The following is a 12,571-nucleotide window of genomic DNA, read 5'->3' as shown; positions in this document are numbered from 1 at the left end:
AAGAACAGGCACTTTCAAGTTGGTGTGGCGTTTAAGAGCATTCGTTACGATCCCAGAGTACGTTACAGAAATGCGCTCTTGCTAAAAAGGAACTGCTGACCGTTGTAGCATGTTTATTTTTTGCCCTTTAGTTTGCTAGAGGCCATACAAATTGAAGAGGAAGATCTAAAACAGGCTGAATAAAAATGTTAGGCCGTATGAACGTGACACACGTTCAGTGACTCGTGGAAAAATGATGCCGTAGGAGGGACAACAAATTTCTGATAAAAGTAAATTGAATGTTTGCGCAAGCAACGACGGAAACTGGCAAGAGAGATACATTTTGTTTCACATCGATACTCTTTGGTCGATGTTCATTGGACCAGTCGATGTGGAGGGGCGGAGTCTGCGGCAAATGAACAAGCAGCGAGCTGCGGCGCTGGAGGAAAGCAGCAGAGAGAGACCGTACACATCCATCCATCCATCCATCCACCGTACCTTACACCGTTTATCGGTAAGAGCTGTTTTATGCAATGACCGACAGCTGGTTCAGTCACAGAACCTGTACAGATATATCTTAACAGCATGACAGGATAACAAACCTTAACTGCTCAGGTGTTGAGAGATAAAAAAGGAATAGCCTATTTCTGAGTTTTTCCATAGAATATTTTTTTTTATGAAGGTGTAAGAATGTGTAACGTTAGTTGTAATATGGGATTTTTTTTGCTCTGGTAGACAAGGATTATGATGCTATAATCAACATGTGTAGGCTTTAAATAAGGGGGCGGGTGGAGACGCACATTGGAGCCGAGCATATTTCCTCAAGCCTATTGATTAAAGCCGTTACCCGATTGTCCACCACCCAGTGCTATTACATTTTTGTGGTCTACGATTGCAGTGCTTGTTTTTGTTTGTTTGTTTGTTTGTTTTTCTCTGAGCTCAGGCATTGCAGTGTGGTTGTTGTCCTTGAAATATAGGCAAAGGCGCAGTGTGTGCATGTGTGTGAATTAACGAGGCAGATTGTAGTAGCCTGGTCTTACCCTATCCCCACCCCACACACACAAACGCACACACGTATCACTTGTTATTCCTTCATGCAGGTGTGTGTGTGTGTGTGTGTGTGTGTGTGTGTGTGTGTGTGTGTGTGTGTGTGTGTGTGTGTGTGTGTGTGTGTGTGTGTGTGTTCGTGGTGGTTTTGGTGAAAATTCATGTAGTATCAGAGCCCATACATTCATATGGCTAAGATGTCTTAGAGACAGAAACAAGATATGTCTATTTTACATGAAAAAAGGTGAAATCCCAGGATTTATAGGGATGCCATGTGAGGAAAACGAATAAAACAAACAAGGTCAGAAATGAACAATTCAGTGTTCCTCCTTCTCATGTCACATTCTCTCAATCCACCTATGATATCTCTTTATCTCTGCAAATAAGATAATGACCTCCTTAATCCACATTTAGGCCCATTGTGCCAGCAGCTCCATATTCAGAAAAACAGTATCCTTTCCGTCGTAATCTCACTGTATTAATCCCATATGCATCTGAATCACTGGTTAATCTCTGTTGATACATTGCCTGCTGTTTCCTCCCGTTGTCCTCCTATGGTGTGTGTGTGTGTGTCCCGTCTATTCCCACTGAGCACTGCATTAATTGCATTTCAATAATTAAATGTCTTTCAAATCAGCCTAGCGAAACAAAATGAGCAGGGAAGGGAGAAGCAACTGACTGGGTCTGAACGCTCTGCTCAGCATGCACTTACGTGTGACTGCCAACCATAACCTTGCATGTATGTATGTGTGTTTGTTTGCTGGAGTGTTGACGTTTTTCAGCCAGTTACTTATTCTGCTGTGAGAATAAGAGGAAATTTGCTCTAAGTGCTGCATTGACTTTAGATACATCCTCTCAGGCTAGAGCCAAACCTGTTATGTGCTGCAGTGTGAAGTGGAAAAAAATCTCATTTAATCTTTCTTTGTCCTGAAATACATTTATGCCCATGGTCACTGAATTTGAATTCACTGAAAATGCAGTGGAACAAAAGGCTGGCAGTGATCAACATAAAAAAGCTTCTTATTATTATGAATTTACAGTATGTAACTAGAAGACTGCACTCAGTAGAGTGTAGATTTCCACCAGGTGTGTCAGGGGAGAAGTGGGTGGGAAACAGGAATGCAGGGCAGGCTGTGTGTCCAGTGCGTATGCTCGACAGTAGTGGAATGAAGGAGAGACAAAATGCAGGTTCCAAAACACTGGCGGTGTAAAATGTCAATTTCAAAGTGAAAATGCCAACAGAAGAATCCGCCTGCACTAATGCCACGGCTACGAACGTCGTCCTGAGCAGAAAGCAGATTCCAAATTGAAGCTGTTGTTGATCACTTGAGGCCCCCACCGGCTGGTTAAGAGGAGTGATGAGTTTGCAGTCTATGACGGTGTAAAACAAAGCAGTCAATAAGACTGTTTGTTTTGTTTTTTTGTTTTTGTTTTTTCACAAAAATTGTGAATCACTGAAACCATGAGAGGTCCTTGAGCTTACAGTCATAAAAATGCGCAAATAATATTAACCTGAGGGGCGTAGTAGTATGCAAGATTAGCTGTGAACCGATACACACACACACACACACACACACACACACACACACACACACACACACACACACACACACACACACATACACATACACACGGACACAATCACACACACACAAATAAGCAAGCACTTGATCCCCTCCAGGCTTACGTGGTGGAGATATGTTAAAAATATAAATAAAGATGAGTGTCCCCTGTACAGTCTGCTGCAGCAGAGACTCAGGGGATTAGTTTATACCTGGCCAGATTGGAGGATGAGAGCGGAGAGAGAGATTCAGAAAGAGGTCATGAGTTATATGAGGGAGTAACAGAGATGGAGAGAGGAAATCAAAAGAATGGAAATAATGAATGAATGCATGGAGCTGTGGGTAATTGAAATTAAAGACATCCTTGTTGGGGGAAAAAAAGGATGCACATTTAAAAGCCCTAAAATATAGATGAATTCAGCCAAGACACTGAATAACCTTTTAATATTTTGAAATACTCATTTTGAAATGATACATGTTTGTTTTTGTTTTTTCACAAATTGAGGGTATTAAAATTCTCTGCAAAACTTTACACGTTTGTACAGATTCAGGGAAATGCACTTCCATTTCACAGCAATCTTTTACACCTTTTACAGTCTGCGCAGCTCACATCGATTCTCTGGTTCTCTCTCACACACACACACACACACACACACACACACACACACACACACACACACATGCATGTGCCCTGGGATCAATGTGCTGATTGATTGGTGGCACTGAGGGATGGGCTGAGTGTAGAGCGGGGACAATGTGAGAGAGAGAGAGGAATCTGTGAGGATAGTAAAATGGTTGGATTAGGTGATGCTCATATTTTCCCCTCACTCAAAGTCTACAGCTGCAGAGAACAGCTCAAATACCGATTCAATTTGAATTATCCCCCTAATTGTCTAACTTGTCATCATCATTGTTTCTCTCAATGTTTTTCTACCTGCTCACAAGCAAACCCTGCAACTCCCGAAGCCAAATAATCACAGTTCAGTTTGCAAGCGATTCAAACACCCTTGCGATCACCATGCCGACTCTCTACTCTCTCCATCTCAGCCTCTTCACCTGGCTATCACTTCTTATTCAGCATCACCCACCACCCCCACCACCCCCACGCACATTTCCCCCACAGGACTAGTTGATAGTGACCTTTCTTGTTCTCCGGTGTCTCCCTGGTCTTTAGTCCATTTGAAAAAGCCTCCAGTCTTTTCACTTTTACCACTGACCCCAAATAGAGGCCGATCCAATTACAGCTCAAACCTCCTAACTGCGCTCCCACAGCGCCGTAGCTGTTAGTGTATGTGTGTCTGTGTGTGTGTGTGTCTGATATAGAGAAAGAAAAGACACTGAGTGTGTGTTGGCGAAGTGCGGGGAGAAGTCAACCATCTTGCCATGCTATGACGGGGTTCGTTAGATATCATTGGCTCTGAATCAAAGCTGGTATCTGCATGGAAGCTGCCTCTATTCAGCTTTCCAGGGCACTTCCTGTCTCTGTCTATCCGTCTTTGTGTCTTCCTCTCTTTTGCTAATTTTCTAACCATAAGTCTTCCTTGTTTTTGTTGGTTTTTCTGTCTTTTTCTTCTCTCTCAGTCTGTTTAACTGTCTTTATACCTCTCTATCTGTGTGTGTGTGGGCATGTGTGTGTGTCTCCCTCTGGGTGTCTCTGTTAGCAGGGATTAATAAAGGGTTGTTAACCTCTGTTTGCCCTCTGTGGAGTGTACAGTGAGCATCCTGGGACTTCAGGCAGGTTCCATAGCACTTTATGTCATTTTCTAACAAGGGGCTGAATGAGCTAAGGCACTGAGCTAAGGATGGGCTGTAGATAAGTAATTTTGTCAGACAGTTGAATGGATATAAACTGAGGGGGTACTAGAATTTAAAAACAGAATAGAGGTAATCAGCCATATTACAATACTGGATGTAAGTCGTCAATGTAGTGCGAACATGCATGGAAAATTACACAGTAATGATAGGACTTACTGTGTTTATACAGTGATTTTAAGTGTTCCTCTCCTGGCACTTATTAAACCCCATCTCTGTTCATCAATATTATATATTTAGAAGGTTTTCCCATTAAAATAAAATCCCTTCATGCCATAAAATGACTCTACACCTTTGCCTTTGTTTAGTATGTGCAGATCTAAATTTTCCCCCACCTCTCTCTCCACCCACTCCACCTGCAGTTTTGACTCTGCTCACCAAACACACAAACCTCTGCTTGGCTTCTGTTTAGTTGCATCATGTCATGTGTTTACTGTCAGAATTCTCCTAATGATATAGCTTTATATATATTAACACATATATACTGTCGTTATTCAGGTCTAGGCGTCTGTGTATTACAGCACATATCTCATTTTTCCTTCTCAGTTACAGAAATAAAATAATTTGCGACACATTTCACACTCGATTATAATTTCCTATGCATATAGAGAGTGAATTAATTGGTCCCTTTATGACTTAAATGCTGTAAATGAACCAGTCGTTATTGGAGAGACAATTTCTACTTTGAGCGTCAGTATTTCCCCTCAGATTTATGAAATAATGATTTAATCGTGGCTGAATTCCATTTAGCTGATTCAGTTTCAGGACATTTACTGTGTACGCGCCCCCACTGTCACACCGTCATGACTTAGTGGGACTCTTGAATAGAACAGAGCCCTCGCTTGTGTTATTAGTTGTGCTGTTTTTACCAGTATGATGAGTCAAAACGTCTGCTTGGAAAAAAACAGTAACACCGAAAACATTATTCACCATTATTAAAATTACGCTCTGGGTCTGCAGGTATGTAGGTAGCATAGTTTACTGTTGTTTTGATCTTATTTGCCGATGAAACTGGTCTTGAGTTTTATTCCAAGATTTACAGTTTAATTAAAAAGTAATTCAATGATTGCTGACACTTTTACATTTGAATTAGAAATACCTGCATGATAGCAGGAACCATTGCTTTGGGGGAGCAGCTGCATCCTGCTTTTGAAGATTTGAAACCTGAGAAACGATTAACATGCACAGTGTGAAATACTGTGGCCTCGACAAAATGAAATCACGTTGAAGTGGCAGTTTGGAGGGGTGGATTTTCTATCAGACAAATTAATAATTATCATTTACTTATCCTGACCAAATTTCCCATAATCCCTCTGGATTTTGAGATTCCACCATCACAGAAATGTATGCCGTAATGGATTACAGTTTTATCCGCCACAGTTTATAACTACACACTGTAATACAGTTTAAGTGCAAAAAAATATATATTTTGCTAAAATTTGCTTCCAGTTGAAATATGTTGGTCACCACTTCGCCATTTAGCTGCTGTTGTCAGTTTGCACCAGAAGGTGCAAATGAGCAGGTGCAGAACTTGATTGATGAATTGTGCCCACTTTATGGGCCCGGTAATGGAAGTCCACACCCGCCATCGGAGTTTAGTGCTTCCTTTCTCCTGGACTGCAATGGAGTTTAAGGCTCTACCCGGTGGAGGGCTTTATTACAGACTCCCTGTGTAAATTTTATGCTCTGCCTTGGGAGTCTCCACATCAGCGGGTTAGTAATAGGTGAGAGATGGGTGCCTAATCAAACTGGGAAAGTGAGACACTCAGAGAGACATGAGTGAGTGTAAGTTTAATCATTTTCAGTGTGAGGACGCATGTGTCTTCTTGCATTTTACTCAGTTCAAGACCAGAACAATAAGTAGAAAGCAGCCGCTATGGCGCCTCCAAGGAAAACTAGAAACTCATGAATGATAATCAGGCTGCACTATCTCTGTGCTTCAAAGCCCTTTATAAGTTCGACACATTCATGGCGAAACGGTGCCAGATTACTGTGCCATTTTCAACAGAGCGTCCATCGCAGAAACTCAAGGTTGTTCGGGGCCAGAGATAATCATAGACATCATTCTCTGATCTTAATTCCTTAAGGGATAGGCCTTGATGAAATGGGATGTTAGCATTTTCACAGAATTTGTCAAAGCAGTTTGTAAGCGTACTTGGAGCCTAAGTGAACCGGTGTGCTGTGATTTGAGCTGAAGCAGAACAGTGAAGTTAAGAGGGAGATGCTGTTGGGGGACTCCGTGGTGATCACTTCCAGAGGGAAGAAGAAGAGCCGGAGCCTGTTTTTGCAAATATTACTGAGTGCAGTCACTGTTACTGTATGTGTGTCTGGTGAGTGTGTGTGTGTGTGTGTGTGTGTGTGTGTGTGTGTGTGTGTGTGTGTGTGTGTGTGTGTGTGTGTGTGTGTGTGTGTGTGTGTGTGTGTGTGTGTGTGTGCCTTTTCGTACTAGACAATGTCAGAGTGCACTGAGTGACAGAACTGGAGCTGGTGTGAAGAGTTCTCGCAAAAAGAGACAGGTTATGTGAGACAGAAAATGCTGAGTCGTGTGTGAAAAAAGGAAAGAGTTTATCTCTCTACATGGAAGGAGGAAGATATCTTTTAAGGGTAAAAATTCTCTCTGTCAGCCTGGCAAAACGAAAAATGTCTGTCACTCGCAGTTGCCGTGGTAACCTTGGCTTGGAAGCATATGTGGAAATGTGTACTTGAAAGCACGTGTGTACTGTACCTGTGGATCTGAACCACGAATGCGGATGTCCATGTTTTAATAAATTCCCCTGGCCTCCCAAGCATGCCGTCTCAAGGTGTTGGGTTTAAATGGCAGGGAGGATTAACGTACGTGCTGTGGATTTGGGTGACGTCACATTTTAATTGTGGAAATGTCAACCGCCGATCTATTCTCTGTGAGAATTAGGATTACACGGAGAGATTAGAGGCTGCTTTTAAAGGCCACTGAGTTTAATTGCACGGAATTAATCAAGTTGTCAGGATTAAACTCTTACAACTTAAACCATGAGAGATCTTCTGACCTATTCAGTTCTTTCAGTCACGAGAGAACATTTTATAAACGAGTGTTGGGTTTCCCCGCTTACCTGGGAGGCATGCTGGGAACCCCACCTGAGTAGATTGGAGCCAAAGTTGGGCTCGTCATCAATGGCCAAACTGGCAAAGTGTGGGATCCCCTTGCAGACATCGTGCCTCAACTCAAAAGGTCAGAATGGTGTCACCATTACAAGTAATAGCCAGCCACCCATGCTGTTATTATCCACTCACACATGCACACTTGCACACAGACACACACAGGTGCACACACTGCGACGCTCCACACTACTTTCCCTGGCTTAACTGCATGGCTGGGTCTTTCCTTACAGAGAGCAGGGCTGTCTGTCTTAGAAAAGTTCAGCTCCCACAGCTCAGAAGGTCAGGAACATTACCTCCATTTACATCTCTGCCAGCCTCCCCCTCCTTCTTCCCTCTGCCTTTCTTCCTCTCCCTGAATCTCCCTCGCTCTCTCTGCAGTGTCTGAGGCCCAGCGCGACATGTGAGAGCAAGTGAACACACGTGACTAAACCGTATATTCACTGCAATACATGAGTTTTGTGCTTTCGGACGTCATTTGATTTTTCTTTCAAGTTGTGCATCATTAACGCAAGAAGGCTGTTTGCAAGGTTTTAACCACAACTTCTGTGCCTGCCAACCTGATCGACTGTCCTGCTAATGAGTCAAATCTGAGTGAAAGCTCTGAAGAATGAGGCTGGTGTTATTCGATATTTTTGTTACTGTCAACAAGCTCTGTGAAAAGAACCCCAGCCAACAATGCATCAGTCTGTCTCTCAGTACTTTCTGACAGCCCCAAGCCCATTTGTTCCAACTGAAGTTGTAAAATCAAGAACAGCTCATGAATATGTAGTTTAAAGGCTTAAGCTACACAGGCACTATGTGCTAGAAAGATCAACTCATTTGTTTTTGTTTATCATTTTAATTATTTTTCTCAAGATAACCAGCCTCGTCCTTTTAAATGTGACCCAGGTCACCATTTATATTTATACAGTGCTGTGCAAAGCTCCACAAACTGTTCACAACAAAGTGAAAGTGCCACGTGACTCCAGTCCAAACTCCAATGAATTTCCATTTGCAGACTCAAGTGGATTCAAGTCCTGCTGGCAGTGTGGCCAGGGCCATGCCTGTCAAAATCAGTTTGTCAGAATACTTCTAGATGGAGAACAAACAAGATGAGATCTTGACTGTCAGTTTACATAAAGTGGAGGTGACGTGTGGCGATGTGTGTTATGCAGGAGAATGAGGAATGATGCTCCAAATCTTCTAACCGAGATGCAGCTCATTGAAAAGCTGGAGACGATCTGTGTTTTTGTTATCACTAGCAAATTCTAAAAAGACCAGAACCAATGATGACGACAATTGATTCAAAGCCCCTTTGTTCCTTTTGAAGATCTTTAAAAATGACTCAGAAATAAATAGCTTCATTTTTAACAAAAGCTACATAATTTCCCATAAAAGCACTTGTTGAACTTATTACTCAAACAGGAAAAAAAATGCGCATTTCTTGGGAACTATTTTCAGCTGCAAACTGGGTGCTGTGGTGACTGTTTACAAGAGCAGGACAGTGTATGTGGAGCTGAGTCAAAATAGATGACATTGTTCAGTGTTGATGGGAATGACGAAACACCCCAATGCCACAGTGTGGCTCTTTCATGTGTTTTTAATATTTTATGGACAAAAACGGTGATCTAGAGACTACAAACACAAAACACTAGGCTTTGTCGACAATAAGAGAAAATATAGCTTCACCAGGCTAATCCTTTAATGGATGTGACGTGAACGCATCCCCCAGATTGGACTCATTTATTTTGGAAGGAAAATTGTTTGTCACATGCCAGAGCACAGCAGAGGAAAGCACAGCACACAACAGCACTAATTTTCTGGCTGCTGCCTATTGTTGTTGACACTCAGGTACATTGTTTACATGGTCACCTGTCGGGCCACACATACAGTAGCAGCCAGCAGATTCCAGCCCTGCATGGGACTGCTAATAGAGTCCTCTATACAAAGTGTATAATGGCAACAGCACAGCAGAGAGACAAACAACAAAACAAATGTCCTTGTGTTATTTCACACTTTATCACCATCTCTTGATATCTTTCTCTACTCCCTCTCTCCCTCTTTATGCTATCTATCATTGTCTTTGTTTGGGCAGCAACAGCAGCAGCAGAGAGGTGGCACAGTGTGTGCACAATGCTTGTCATTTTAAAAGGTATAAAGGAGGGAGGGTTAAAGAGAAAGAAAAGGTAGCAAGGGAGGAGCAGGTTGGTGAAGATGGATAATGTGAACGAGGGGGAGATGAAGAAGAGGGCAAGGAGTGTCATGGCATGGAAGGATGAGGGAAGGGATGGAGGATGGGGGAAGGTAAAGGCCTCTTCCTAATCAGTCATTCTGCACAGATGGTACACACTCGTCCGCTCACGTGCAAGGACTAAAATACACACTCACAAAGAGCAGAATTTGAAGAAAAGACACTGATTTAACTCAAGATGATAAGAACAGCCATAAAATATGTATGAGCTCATTTAGCAGATGTGCTCTGAACATCAATACTGACTGCAGTCAGCAGCACAGCTGTAGTTACCACACACTCGTGTTATTTATATACTATCTCACTGCCTCTCATTCTCTCTCTCTCTGTGTGTGTCTTTCTGTCTGTTGCTGAAACTGTGCACAACTGGCTTTAACCTGACCCACTGCCCTTTCATCTGAATTCATTTGAGTCTCATCTAACCATCTCCCTTTACTCCGGTCTTTAGTTTTACAGCACCGTTCGTAGTTTTGACCACTTCTCCAGCATCTCTATGACAAACAGAGCCCTCTTTTCATTTCTGCTAACAAGTAGAAATGGTTACCGGCTGTTTTTTATCAACGCGTTCCTTTTTTTGCCTTCATAATTGAAATTGGCAGAATGACTGACTGACGGTTGTTTTCTGTCTCTCTCCTCTGCTCTCCTTTCGTCATCACGCATCCCTGCTCTCTCTACTTTCATCCCTGTCTCCCTCCCTTCCAAAATCCTCTTGTCCTTCATCTCTTTTTCTCCCTTATGCAATAATCTTTCACTACCTTTATCTCTCTCCCTCACTCCCTCCCCTCGGCAATCCTCTTCTCTCTGCCTTCACCTCTCTATCCTTCTGCAATCCTCCTCTCTCTACTTTTGGCTCTGTTCTTCCCCAAATCATTTCCTCTGTTTCATCTTGTCTTCCCTCCATCCTCATCTGTTTTCCTTCCTTCCACCTCTTTCGCTGCCCATCCCCCTCCCATCTCTCCAATCACTCATTTCCTGTTCCTTAACCCCCCATCCATCCATCTTTCCTCCAAACATATTTTTCCTCCCTCTATGCCTCATTCACTTCCCATCTCTTTTTTTCCCTCTCTCCATCATCACATTCAATTTCTCTATTTCTTTCCATCCAACTCCTCCTCCTCCTCACTCAGCTATCCGGGGTCTGAGCTGCAATGTCGATCCTGGATGTTTTGTCCCAGCTCCTCCTCCTCTCCATCCTGTTGCCGAGCTACGGTTGCCGGGCGGCGGACATTCCGGAGGACACGACATCAGAGTTCTCGGTCAGACTGTACCACAGGCTGCAGGCGGCGGGGGATCAGGACAACATCATTTTCTCCCCGCTGAGCGTGGCTGTGGCCCTGGGCATGGTGGAGCTGGGAGCCAGGGGGGCTTCACTAGAGGAGATTCGACAGGCAGTAGGATTCAGCCACCTGCTGCCAGGTGAGACACACATTCATACCAGCACATCACCATACCTGAACAACTGACTCCCAAAAATCACATATGTTGGAGAGTACCAGCAACGGGCCAGACCATCATCCTAACGTCGTCAACATCGTGAAACAGTTGCGCTTTGCTTAAGTTGAGGCAACAAAACTACCTGATTAGGCGTAGCAAAAGATCATGGCTTTAAAAAACCCTCCTTTGCTCCCATCATAATTACTAAAGCCGCGAGAGGTTGCTGCCTAAGGAGTAGTAGTATAGTATGGGCCACAAAAACTTGCACAGTCGACCCATGTGGCCGTTTTTCTATTGAGGACGGGCTGATTCATTGACACAGGTTCACCAGCATCAGGGTCAGCGGTGGGTGAAGGAAGAGGAGTCGGATCCAAACTGTGGAAAGTGTTTGGCAAAGGATTCATGATGCACGTCTAGTTTTTACAAAGTCAATACATATGTAAAATATTAAAGGGGCACGACACCTGCTTACAGTTTACTCATCATGAGGAGTTATATACTGTATGTCTTTAGCTTTAAAAACAATAACCCTGTTATTGGCTTGAGATGTAATTTTTGAGCAGAAAGTCTACATCACAAACTCAAGGCATGGAGTTTGAAAGACACATTGGCATTTAGGATAGGAAGGCGGTCTAATGAAAGATGCTATCCAGTTGATTTTTTGGGAAATGTAGGATCCAGTACTTTTTGGAGCTTGACCCATTATCTGAGCCTCTGCTGCTTCTGTTTCAACCATTCTGTTTTTTTAAGGTTTCTCTTGTGAGTCTCCCAAATTTAAGGACGTGCAGCATTAAATTGCTAAACAAACGTGCACTTACTGTACATGTTTATGTCCCCACATGTAAGCAAGCAGTTAAAAGCCAGTTATCTTTTCTATCTTAAAGGTGTAGTCATTTATTTTTTGTTTCATGTTGCCTATTGTCATTTTCCAAGGTAAATACATTTGTTGGATATTCAAAACTTATGTATGAATGTGCCTGTCTCCCCTCTTCTCCAGGCGGGGAGTTCTCTTTGCTGCAGAACCTGACAGCGGCTCTGTCAGACGATGACACTCACTATGTGGTCCGATTGGCCAACAGCCTCTTCCTGCAGGAGGGCGTCACCTTCAACCCGGAGTTTCTGCATCTGATGAGGAAGTACTTCAGGGCTGACGTGGAAACGGTAGACTTCAGTGAATCAGCAGCCGTGGCCGAGCAGATCAACAGCTGGGTGGAAAATCATACCGAGAGTGAGTGAGAGTGAGAAGGAGACAGATGAGGGGAGAGCGATAATACGAATACATAATCACACCTGCAGTCCCAGCATACTGTAAAGCAAAGTGCAAAATTGTCAAAGCAGTTACGTCATGTTTGATCTCATCACCTTGTAC

The 12,571-nt window shown here is 43.2% G+C and overlaps 1 protein-coding gene across 2 annotated transcripts in view; it reads left to right on the top strand.

The window, feature by feature from the left end:
- serpini1 (serpin peptidase inhibitor, clade I (neuroserpin), member 1) overlaps positions 1 to 12,571 on the top strand; it is a 225,508-nt gene that overhangs the window by 205,578 nt on the left and 7,359 nt on the right. Inside the window, exons 1-3 of one of the 2 annotated variants that reach the window (XM_070970267.1) lie at positions 356 to 493; positions 10,896 to 11,184; positions 12,200 to 12,430. In XM_070970267.1, the coding sequence (XP_070826368.1) occupies positions 10,917 to 11,184; positions 12,200 to 12,430 (499 nt within the window). In that variant the 5' untranslated portion in view covers positions 356 to 493; positions 10,896 to 10,916. Of the gene's footprint in view, positions 1 to 355; positions 494 to 10,891; positions 11,185 to 12,199; positions 12,431 to 12,571 lie in introns of those variants that run through there. The other variant, XM_070970268.1, reaches the window with a different exon arrangement.

Source organism: Chaetodon trifascialis, chromosome 9 (genome assembly GCF_039877785.1).
Source record: "Chaetodon trifascialis isolate fChaTrf1 chromosome 9, fChaTrf1.hap1, whole genome shotgun sequence".
NCBI classification, from domain to species: domain Eukaryota; kingdom Metazoa; phylum Chordata; class Actinopteri; order Chaetodontiformes; family Chaetodontidae; genus Chaetodon; species Chaetodon trifascialis.
Note: the sequence above shows the minus strand (reverse complement) of the source record. Positions and strands in the feature narration are given on the sequence as shown.